The sequence below is a fragment of the Falco peregrinus genome, chromosome 1, assembly GCF_023634155.1.
Source record: "Falco peregrinus isolate bFalPer1 chromosome 1, bFalPer1.pri, whole genome shotgun sequence".
Taxonomy (NCBI): Eukaryota; Metazoa; Chordata; class Aves; order Falconiformes; family Falconidae; genus Falco; species Falco peregrinus.
The window spans coordinates 3750898-3763030 of NC_073721.1; the positions used below are offsets into that span (position 1 = coordinate 3750898).

Below are 12133 nucleotides of genomic sequence, written 5' to 3' on the forward strand. Positions count from 1 at the left end.
GCATTGCCTGAAACCTGCAGCTGCAGGCTTGCTGTGTTACCAAATTAATTGATCTTGATGGAAGGCACTGCTTTAACTGGAAAGGAAGAGTGTCAGGGGAGAGTAAGAACACCCTGCGAGCTCTTGTTCAATCCCAGAGCCTCCGCTCCACATCTGACCCTGGCTCATAAAGGATTTGGAGGCAGAGCAGCAGGAGCAGTATTTCAGGGAAATGTAGCATGCCTGTCCTCTTCACAAGTTATTTCCCTCATATTGGCCACTGTTGGAGGTGGAATATAGGACTAGGTGGACCTTTGGTCTGACAACCTGCAGCCAGTCTTAACGGCGTTTGCGTTTACTTAGTTTTAAATGAGCACGCATACCACATTTGTAGGCTTGAGACTTCAACACAGATTTTGCACCAAAATGTCCTTACATGTGTCTGCCCTTTTCATCCAGAATTTTAAAAGGTTAGCGAGAGGGACAGTGAGGCGTAGGGCAAAATGAAGGCATATCTGTAAAAGTCAGCGGTGTTCTGCAAGTGAAATATGAGTACAGCCTATTTAGAGCAAATGGCTCATTCTTGTGGCAAGGGAAAAACTGAGGGCTTTATAAAACAAAAATACTATTTTATGTTTCATCAAATTGGCAGAAACAGCAAGATAAGTTCATTTACATTAAAAACGCAAATGCAAACCTAGGGGCACACACACAAAAGCGAGAATGAGAGACGGAGAAGATGTGGTTGCTGGTCAGAGTCTAACAATAAACCTAGGCTCACTGACTTTTCATTAATATAAGAGCCTGGCTTTCCAAAAGGATTTCAGTGCTTGCATATAACCTTTTGTAAGCCCACAGCACTATTTATATTTTGTTAGTTATATTTTAATAAGGTCTGATTTTTCATTGGTATTGCTTAAATTTCTATGTTTATAAATTTTCCATGTTAGGACTAGTTTTCTTGGATGTTTCAAATAGAATTCTGTACTAGTCTGAAAATGTTCAGATGAAAGTACAGTGAGACAATTTGCCCAATGACATCTGTTCAGCAGCATAGGTTTACTCAGCTACAAACGACATATTTAATTGAATGAAACATTTCAAATAGAATTTGACAGCTTTCCAGCCCCGTATCTCCAGACTTATTACTTAATGAAAATATGCCATCCTAGAAGTGTTACAGGGACTACAAAGAATTTGTTTTATGAAAGGAAGTACTGTGATGTTAGAAAAGAATGCATTAAAATATTATGTCTGCCACTTGTGATATGTACTTCTTAGCTTCTGAAACATCTCAATGTTTTCTAGTGAATCTTTTGAGCCATGATTTTATGGTGCTGTCTGCGTTGCCTACATCTGTAACTAATGCTGTATTCTGCATGCAAGATCAGAATGTTAAAAAAATCCCCTAGATTATCTTGTACAAGTTTTAGTGGAAGCAGAATCGTAGGAAGTATGTATTTCATCAGAAACCACAGCATTGTCATCTGAGGAACAGATCCATGGAAGGGGAGCCAGACTTTCAGAACCGTGTTAGTCTTTAGTCTAGCCAAAGCCAATTCAGAATACTGAGTTGCGTAAATTTGTCCGGGTTCATCCTGCAGTACAGCTTTGCCCATTAATTTTGATCTTTGCCATAGATACTTCAGAGGTGTAGTCGTTCAATGGTTTTTTCCAGCATAATGCTTGAACTTTTGTCATGTTGCTTCAGGGTTTCACAGCCACTTCCATTGTTCTAAGTTAAAACTACTCAATGTGGCTCACACAGTAAAGTAGCTCTAAAGCAGTCAGCCGACATAGTTTGCCTAAACGTACAGAATTGTATTTTTCCATCAAAAAGTCAGTTAACCAGTGAGTGCTGTCACCTCTCTGTAGCTGACAGCATTTCATGGCTGGTGTTATTCTGGAGCCTTTACTGAAGGTGTTGCTTTTCATGGCAGGCTGCCCAGCTGAACCCATTGTACAATTTCTATTGTTCTACTACACAGGGAAGCTCAAGGAGGTAATATAAAATATTCCTCACAAGGAGCTCTCCTAGGACAATTCTGTGAGAGAGATGCTGAAAACTGTCAAATGCTGCTCTGGTATATTGGAGTTGATTGGTGAAAAGTCAGAGCATCTTCAAGGTTAGCGTCGGTGGGATGCTGGGAAACCAGCTCTGATGTTGTCCTTTGATGTGTGTGAGATGCGCAGTTTTAGTCAAAGCTCCCAGAAGTGATGCCATTACCTCTTCTGCTGGAGAAGTTTGGCTATGTCTCCAAGCTCTCTGGTGAAGACAGAGCTAACCTTGTTCTTATTCCTTTCATTCCCCTCCACATGCCAGGTAGGTTGCTTCATCCCTTAATGACCATCTGAGGTGCATCACGACTGCCCAGAGGGTTTTGGCCAAGCTTAAGCCCTTTCAGGGAGAGAATTGGCTTTCACCCATCTGCTTTTTTGGAAAACATTTTGTTTATCTTCTTCCAAGGGAGAACATGCTTTCACCACAACACTGGTTAACAGTAGTCTGTCTCTTCATTAACATTTTGGAATTAGAATGATAAAATGAACGCTACAGTTTTGTCAGGTAAATGGTTGCTGTAAACATTGCCATGAGGGATGCAAGCAGGGTGTGCATGGAGAGCCTGGGACAGCATGGGAGGCCACTGACGTGCTTAATTTCGTTTCAGTCTTTTTCTATTGAAGTGTGGGGAGGTGAGTTTTATGGTTTATTTTCCAAGCAAACAGGAAACAAGAAAGCTCTCAATCACTCGGTGATTGCCTGCTACTGAGGTGGTTTTCTCCCTTAGGTGTTTGGATTTGTTTGCTTAGGCTGTTCTTTGGTTTTCTGTATGCTGCAACCACAGGTAGTGACTAGTTCTGAAGAGAGGATGCTTGTAGGCTTTAGAAGCTGTGCTTTGCCCCTCTTGTCTCCCTATCCCCAGCACACCAGAGAGAAGCTATCATTGAGAGTGCCTGTGTTTCAACACAGTGTCCAGGGATAACTCAGAGTGTGGCTGTTGCTTTTGATGTTGTAGCATTCGTTTATAAAAATTTGCTCTCTTGGTGCCAGATACTGTTCCACTCATGCAAGGAGATGGGAGCGGGATTTTAACGTGGGCTCCAGTAGACACAGGATTATATGAATTTTGCATCAAAAGAACTGGGTGGACGTACAGAGACATATTTTTCAAATGTAGCATATGATCTACTCAAATTGTCTATCCACAGACCACGTGAAACAGGCTAGAGGCTACTGCCATAGAGTTAGTACCGAAACTTGGGATGCCCGGGTGATTTCCTAGCTATTATAGTTCTATTTTGCTCCCATCTTGTCTTCAGAATTGTTGCGCTAATTAAGCTCTGTGAATTTCAATCTCTCAGGTTCTTCAATTATGACATTGCAGTCCCTCTATGGCAGCACGCTGGAGTGTAGCAGATAGGATATTATGGAGACATTCAATGGGAAAATGTCCAAAAACATTTCAAATCACTTAAGATAATTAAACAAGGGGAAAGAATGTGCCGTGTTTAAAGAATATGTGGTGGTTTTGCAGATAGGATGATGTTAGGTGCCTGTGCATGGGAAAGTCATTACCCATGCTTCACTCATTCGTTATGTTGTAATGAGAAAGAAGAATCGAAAAACATCTCTGTGAATATCACCTTTCTGAATATCAGGAGGTCCTTGTGCTGGGACCACCACAGCAGAAGCGGCGGGCTTAACGGACTTGTTCATTCCTCTGAATATACCAGTGAAGAAATACAGCAATGGAAGAATTAACAAAAAATCCAGTATAAAGGTCAAAACGACCTGAATTGAGATGCTTAAGGATTAATGGAGTATGCTGGTGTCAGTGGGCAGAGGTTTAGATGACATTTTTTATAACTGCCCATGCGCCGTCCTGTTTCGCCCCCCTCACCTCCCCCATTTGCGGGCAGGATTTACAGTGCACAGCTGGAGGGCTTGTAACGTGGATTTGCCTAACAGAGTGAGGCAGGACTTGGCTGGGGGAGAAAACGGGCACTTCATCATTTGGAAGGACGAGAAAGACTAACAAGTATCAGTAAAGGTCAGGTGCCCGTCTGAGCTGCAAGCAGCGTATCTGCGGGGAAGGGAAGCACTGGTCAGACTGGAGTCAGCCTTGCACTACCAGGGGCTTATTACGATCGATGCTCCCACCAAGGAGGTGAGGCTGCTGACTGCCATCATTTAAGAAGTCATAGGAGTATTTAATATTCTTCCTAAAAGACCAGTTCTTGAAGTGGTGTAGCTGTACTGAGGTGTTAATCAAAAACAAAGGTAAGTGGAAAAGCAAACTTAAGAGCATGAAAGGTGTGTGTTCCTCTGCAAAGCGCAGGAGGCTCACAGCACCTTCCCTGTATCATCAAATACAACCTTGGGAAACCTCCTACTCCAAGGGCACATCGCTGTGAGGTTGGACCCCAGAACAGACATGTCCATACATGACCCTATTTGAAAGAAGATTTAAGGTGAGGATTAGGGGCTGCATTCCCAAACCTTTCCACAGGACAAGGAGTTGCAGAAACAAAAATCAGGTCATATGCTTCAGCCCTGCGAGTCTTGCAGTATATATGCGGAATGCCCAAGATTCATTCCTAGGCGTGTCAGACCTCAGAGTCAAATAGTCGAAAAAGCTGTAGCTCTGATTTGAGGCTGCTTTACACTTCCATGAGATTCAGAAGAAAAAGCAGCTTTTAGAAATTGCTTGTGGTGTTTCTATTTCAAGCATGGGATTTTAGCCAAGTGTCCTGTTCCTGTTCTACTTTCCCCCATCTCAAAGTCCTAGTTAATGTTTGATGGCAGTAGGCAGATCACGCCACATCCCTGGCAGTGCTGGGTGGGTTTGGGCTCTGTACCACAGAGTGTGTGCCCAAAAGAAGAAGATGAGGTCCCTGCTGGCTCGCTCGCACTAACAATCAGGCAAGCAGAAGCAGGGATTTATTAGTGTAAAAACTTGTGTCTCTTCTGCCAGCTTGATTCCCTGCTGAAGCAAAGGTCAATTTTTATCCTCCATGTCATGCAAAAGCAAAGCATAGTCGTGCTGAGATGTGTGAGAGTGAGCCACACACCACCCAGGATGTCAAGGAAACGTGTACCAGACCATCCAGACATCCATCGCACTGCGTGGCTGTAAAGCGGTGCTGTTGAGTCTCGGTTGCTGGGTGTTACTTCAGGCTCACAGATCAGCCTTGAGAGACTTGTGATCCACCTTGATGGAGAACAGTGTTGGTGTCTTCCCCCTTATATCCATGTAGCAGGGGGGATGACCTGGAACGGGGAGGGCAACCAAAGAAATTTCATCCCAAAAGACAGATGGAAGAACAAGCCTGTGTGCTGTTAGAGATTTGTTCCTTAGGCTTTTGTCTGCCAGTTTCTCCCGTATCACCAAGGGAAGCCCTGGTGTCTGCTCTGACTGTGGTGATGCTTAGCGTTTTGCTGAGTAGCACTAACATGAAAAATACACAGTTATCATCATTTTTTATAGCCTGATATTCCATACTTGGCACATGGGTGGTTAAGGGAGAATTTGATAATAATCTGCACCAATCTGAATGATAGATGTACCAAGAAGGAAAAACAATTGTTTCAGCTAGTGAAAGAAGTGTGACTCAGGAAAACTAGAAAAGGCTGAATATCAGGAAATGCATTGTGACAGTAACATCTGCTGGAATGCAAAGTAATCTCCCTTTGAAAGCGGTGGGATCAGCATTGCTTCTGACATTTGAAGCGCGATGAGACAGAACCTGATTTGATCTATAGCATTCTTGGCTTCCAGGGAGGCCGTCTGTATGATCCACTAGATTTTTTCCATCTCTAGCTTCTGAGACTCTGTCTTGCTGACTCCCTGGGTGATGAAATATCATTATAACCTTTTGAAATAATGTATTAGTGCCTGGAGAGCAGAGACTGATTTTCTCATTTGCAAGTGAGAGGCAGTGTGTTAAATTACCATTCCTGTCATTAAATGGATTGAGCAAAAAATTTGATGTGTTTAAAACAGGACATTTTCCCCCTTCCCAAACAAACCGCCTAAGGCTTCACATTGCAGGGGGTCAGGAAGGTTAGAAAGAGTCAGTTAGAAGTTTAAATAACGTTCATCGTATTCCCTGAGGCTTAGGTTAGTGGAAGCTGCTTGACACCTGAAAATGTTTCAGCAAATCTGACAGGCAAGCTTCTTACTGATTTACAGAGCATGAGGAAGCCTGTGCTGTGTCTGTCATAGATCAGGAAGGATAAAACTTGTTCTTCTGGGCCCTCAAAGGTTCTACTTGTTAATTTGGCTCTGGGAAGTGTGAAAAAATCCACGGTGCTGACAAACAGTGCCTAAGTACATAAGTAATTTAACTCAAGAACTGCACTTTTGCATCTTCGGAGAATAAATGAGAAAGTGCACTGATTTTTTTTTTTAATCATATCCAACAGTAGATGCAGTTCTTTATAGCATTTGTTTCTGCTTCTTCATGCGGTGCAAAAAAAATGATAATCATCTGGTACTGCTGAGCATTGTAGCTGACAACATTTGAAACTCCAGACGTGGTGATGAATTGCACTATGATATATTAATGTTATTTTGATCCCTGCTCTTTCAGAATTACATTGATCCAATTAGGTTAAGTAGCTTGCTATCTCAATTAATTTACTTACCTCTATTAATCTCCTTTACTGTGGGTCAAAACCAGAAATGTAAATCAATCTATTACATTGGATATCTTTTGCGGGATGGGGGGTAATTAGATTACCTAATAGATACATATGTTGAAGTTATTGTTTGGTATGTTAAACATTATTGCCATAATTGGAAAGTGAAGCGGTGCACACTCAGTGGTGGAATTCGAGTGCTTGTTACACTTAGTTTTTATAACTTTCCAAGAAATGCCTTTATATGACTTGCTGTCCCTGGACACTAACGCCGTGTGCTTATACGGTTATACAGCTTTTAAGATATTAGACATTTTGAAAGTGGGGATAACAGCTTCTTTCTCTGCCAGAAATTGTTGGACTCCTTTGCAAAATGTCTTCTAGAGGTCCCCAGCCTCTACCGTGTGGAGAAAGCGTTTCCTCTGGCTTGCTTTCACACTAGCGCTAGACTGCATGTGGCAGGAAAACACATCTGGGCAACGACAGCTTAGTTACTAAACCAAAGGAGTGTTAATGCAGACGCCTGAAAAACTTTCTCATTTTCTTAAAAAGGTCTTTCAGTGGTACATGAAATTTCCATCATTTGAAATCCTACTTTGGCTTCTGCATTGGGGCATGCTTTTTATTAGGTTAGTCCATAATGGGACTCCATCATCTTGGTGCTCTTACCAGTCTTTTACTGCTCACACTGGGAATTCTTGTGTTCAGCCGGTAATCTAATCAGGGTAGATAGCAGGCTTTCATCCTGGTAGGGATATTGATGACAGCTACACCAGGAATTTGGCTACCTGTTATATTTCCTTACTTTACTAAGTAGAACTGTCCATGAAGGCTCTAATAAAAATGAAGCATTGACGTAAAGGAGTGAGATCCACTGAGTGTGGACACAGTCAGTCTAGACACAAAGGGCAGTGTTTTTACACTGAGCTTAATTAATTGTTAAAAACTTAGCGGACTTGTGATAGCTTCATTATGGGAAATCTAGACAAGGGCTCTATGCGGTAAGAAAACAGGTCTGGTTCCATCACGGTCATCATACTAGAAGACTAATTCGAGTTAAATGATCTATGTAATGCGGCAGGTCAGATAGCTGATCACAGTGCTCCCTGCTGGTATCAAAATCTATGGATCTATGAAATATTTTCTAAATCTGTGCCTGAGGGTAGAATGAGCAGAAGCAGAAAGGTCACCTTTATCATCACTGCTGTCAAACACTTTGGAAATAGCAGAGCAAAAAGCAAGTATATTGCTCAGTCGCTTTGCCCTTATGCTACATCTGTTACCCTATCCCTTGCCTGTGTTTGATGCCATTAAATACAAATTGCTCCAGTATCCCAGATGAAATTCCATTTCCAGAAAGTGCACGGCAGAACTCCGTTGGCTTCAGTAATGATGGGGTCTTGCCTTTTGCCTTTGCAAAGGTAATGAATGCCTGCTAAGCACAGAACTTAGCAGTGTTGTTATATAAATAATAAGGATAATTAAGAAAGCAGCTGCTTTTTGTGATAATAAGACAGTGAAAAATGGATAGATCACACTGTTTCAGGGAGGCCTTCTAGAGCCTGCAGGCACGAGAGGTGAGATGAACGTTGGTGTCAAATGCCCTGCAAGACAGTACAAGGGGTTTGAGGTGTCCCTACGGAGCTGACTGCTGAAATATATAGAGTATCTCTGATCAACACTAGATGCTTGGTTGGACAACCAAATCCTGCTCTAGGTGTGGTGGCTGGCTGAGACCCAGAGCAGTTCCTGCACAACCCACCAAACACTGCGGTGTTTTAACATTCAGTATCTATTAATATGCAAATATTTCCCACAAGCTGAAAAACGTGAAGTGAGAATCTGTGCTTAAATACTCATTATGTTGGGGCTTTGCTACCTTCATCTTTTTACACTGCCATTTCCTTCTATCTTTTTCTTTTCTTTCTTTTTCTTTTTTTTTTTTTATCAGTCTTGTTCATATTTTTTTTTCCTTCTATCTTAAGATATAGGCTTCTAAAAATGGGGTTTCTCTCTAATAAGTGTTTGTACAGTTCCTAGCACAACCAGATCCTGATAGTGACTGAGCCATTGGATATTGATGTGATCCAAATAAATCAGTAATGAAAAATAAATGCTTCTTCATGTTCTAGCTTTAATGTTTATTAAAGTGCAAGAAGTGTGGATGGAGACCGTGTACTAGTTCACACTACTCTATATGCAAGAGCACCTTTAAATAAAAGAAAGGGCCTGATTTGTTCAAATGAACAACCCAAGGGAGAAACACATTTCTGAATTGGAACAGAAAGAACATTGTGAAATGCTGTGCCAAAGATTTTCAGTAGTCCAAACTCTCCAGTTTTCTGAGGGTGATGGTGGCATTTATCTTTGGTTTCTTCTGTATTGTGCTTTTGCATTTCTCTAGAATTTGTGTCAGGACATAGCTATGTTAGGAATAAATGTGATTATGTATTCTTCTTTCTGGCCTTGTTAGCAATACTTTTTAGATAAGGAGTTGAAAAACAGATTAATAGCAGGACTTCTTTAAAAAAAAAAAAAATTAAAAAATGCTGTTGTCCCTGTTCCATGAGTTTACTACCAAAAGAAAAGTTTTCATCATTGTCATGCATGTGCCCCTCTCTGGAGATGTCTGGAAAATGGCAATTGCAACTCAAGATTTTTTTATATCGTTGCCAAAGGCAGGAGGGGAAGTGTGGAGAGAATGAGAACATGTCTCATCACAGACATGTTTTTTCACCGTCTCCTGATACATCACTTCAAGTTGTTAGATTTCTGTTCATGAACATCCTTCTCAGGTGATGAGCATAAATCCAGTCCTTTAACTTCTGTGATGTTCTTGTAGTGATTTTCTTTGAGTGTCAATGGAAGAAGTTTTTTTCATTTACCCAGAGCTATACTAGTCTTTGGGTGGTCACTTGCTGATGAATGCAACACATTCTTTAGAAAAATAAGTAACACAGGGAAAAGATTTTCCTTTTCCACAAACCACCATTACTTAACAATACTCCAAATGCCTAGATTTCTGATTTAATGTAAAAGGTGTTGAAAATTACATGGAAGATTCAATACTGAAATGTGCTGGCATGCAGTCCTTATTTGGAAGAGAAAGTAGCCTGGAAACTTGTAGTCTTTTCACAATTAACAAAGGAAGTGTTCCCGTACTGCAGCTTCAGGAACGCAGTTCTATTTTTCCTTATTTCACACACAGCCCCAGTAGTCATTGTATCATTAACGCTTGGCTTTGATCACTCTCTGAAACGGAACCACTAAAGGACAAAGTCAAGGTGATGCGGCCTTAATATTGCGTGTGCTTTATTTTTTTCAGGGGCCTGTTAGCCAGCAGCTTCACAGAAACACATTATTTGAAAGACGGCACTGATGTGGTTCTCGCACGCAATTACACGGTAAGGGTGGCGTGTCACGGGGAAGCGACGCTTCATTGTTAAAACCCAAAGTGCTCTCTGCCAGGATCTGAGCCATGGGATGAAACAGCTCGATCTGTGATCTTTTTTTATTGTTTCCTTCAGTACCTTTTTGACTGCTGTGATCCTACACGTGAGTTTTTAGAGAGTGACTTTAAAGGCAAGCTGTGGGGTTTTTAACCAGGTGACTTTTAAAGCCTGTAAGATTTGTTCAGCTTCTTGGACATAGACCCATTAAAATTTTGTAATAAATGCAACCATTGTTGATCACTTACAGAGGACAGTCCGGGTTCAGTGAGGAAGAAAGCCCTAAATGTCTGATTTCCATAGTGCAGAAGCTCACATCAGAGCTTTTGAAGGCTTGACTGCCTTTCTTCATTGGGGAAGTCGTGGCTGGGGTTTGGGAGAGGGAGTGGGTTGGATTTATTTTTTAAACCAGACCATAAGACTGTTGCAGATACACTTTATATGCATGTATGTGTGTATGTATTTTTATTTATATGCATGTGTATGTATATATATATATATATGTGTCATGGTTTAACCCCAACTGGCAACTAAGTATCACACAGCTGCTCACTCACTTCCCTCCAGCCCCGCAGTGGGATGGGGAGGGTTGGGAAAAAAGATGAGAACAATTTAATAATTGAAATAAAAACAGTAAATAGAAAACTGCAATAATAATGATAACTATAACAACAATGACAATAATAATAATAATAATAGTAGTAACAACAACAACAACAGCAACAACAATCATAATGAAAAGAGGAGAGAAGGGGAGAGGAATAAAATCCGAAGGGAAGGGTAAAAACCCAAGTGATGCACAACACAGTTGCTCATCACCTGCTGCCTGATGCCCAGCCAGGCCCCCAGCAGCGATCGCACAGCCCTGGCCACCACCACCACAGTTTACATACCGAGCACGACGTCCCATGGCATGGACTACCCCTTGGGCCAGTTGGGGCCACCTGCCCTGGCCGTGTCCCCTCCCGGCTTGTTGTGCCCCTCCACCCTCGCACTTGCAGGGCCGGGAAGCTGAAGTGTCCTTTGCTTGGTGTAAACATCACCCAGCAACAGCTAAAACCATCACTGTGCTTTCAACTAGTTTCTAATACTAAATCTACAACACAGCGTGGTATCAGCTACTAAGAAGAAAATTAACTATATCCCAGCCAAAACCAAACCAGGAAAATATATAAATACAGCTAATATCATCCTTGTTAAAATCAGTAGTTTAAAACTGCTTTTTATAAATAAAAAAAAAAAGATTTAAAGCAGTAATGGTTCTGTTCTCTGACAGTATGAATTCCTTAATTAGAAACAATGCAGCAAGTGATTCTAGTTACAAAGTTTATATTTTGTCTGCCTAAGTCCTATGAAGTATCTGTTATGTTATATTATTATTTATTGACACTGTCAGAAGAGGCATCGTGCCTTGTGTTCCCACCCATAACGGGCTTTGCATCTTCATTATAGCCCCAGACATCCCAAGTAAAGCAGTCATTCTGAAAGCATTCAGCATTTTCTTTTTTTGCTGGATGCTCGTATCTTCTTCAAAATCAGCTTACTAGAAAATACTCATTTTTTTTAGAAGAAGGAAGGCTGTGTAGACTCTTAAAGGAAGTGAAAGGAAAGAAGTGACGCACACATGTCTTGGACAGACTAACCTACACTGGCATGGATATGTGTATAGCTAATGATAGCTAGGCTTTCCTTTACTAACCCAAAAACCTGTTTACATAACGACAGTAAGTCAAGATCAATACCAACAGTGCATTGTGCTGCCTAAAAGATATTTTTTTTTGAGAGAGCGATCAGTGAATTCATTTTTCATTAAATGCCACAATATGGTTTAAAAAAGATAAGTCTCTTGAGATTTTATTTTTGTATCTCTTTTTTGCTGATGACATCAGCGTAGTCTATAGTTGAAACCAAAGTCCAATTTCCCATTGAAAATTTGCTTAGTCAAATTCTGCTTGGAGGTCAAGCCCAGTCAGGTTTGTGGAGCTGTCATTTGGGGAGTTTCTCTGGCACATAAGTCAGTGTCTGAGTTATTTTTCTGGTTTATAGCACCTGAAAAATTTGC

The 12133-nt window shown here is 41.2% G+C and overlaps 1 protein-coding gene across 1 annotated transcript in view; it reads left to right on the forward strand.

The window, feature by feature from the left end:
- ADAM12 (ADAM metallopeptidase domain 12) overlaps positions 1-12133 on the forward strand; it is a 187156-nt gene that overhangs the window by 94041 nt on the left and 80982 nt on the right. The window contains exon 4 of the mRNA XM_055818570.1: positions 9948-10026. Within this exon, the coding sequence (XP_055674545.1) occupies positions 9948-10026 (79 nt within the window). The remainder of the gene's footprint in view (positions 1-9947; positions 10027-12133) is intronic.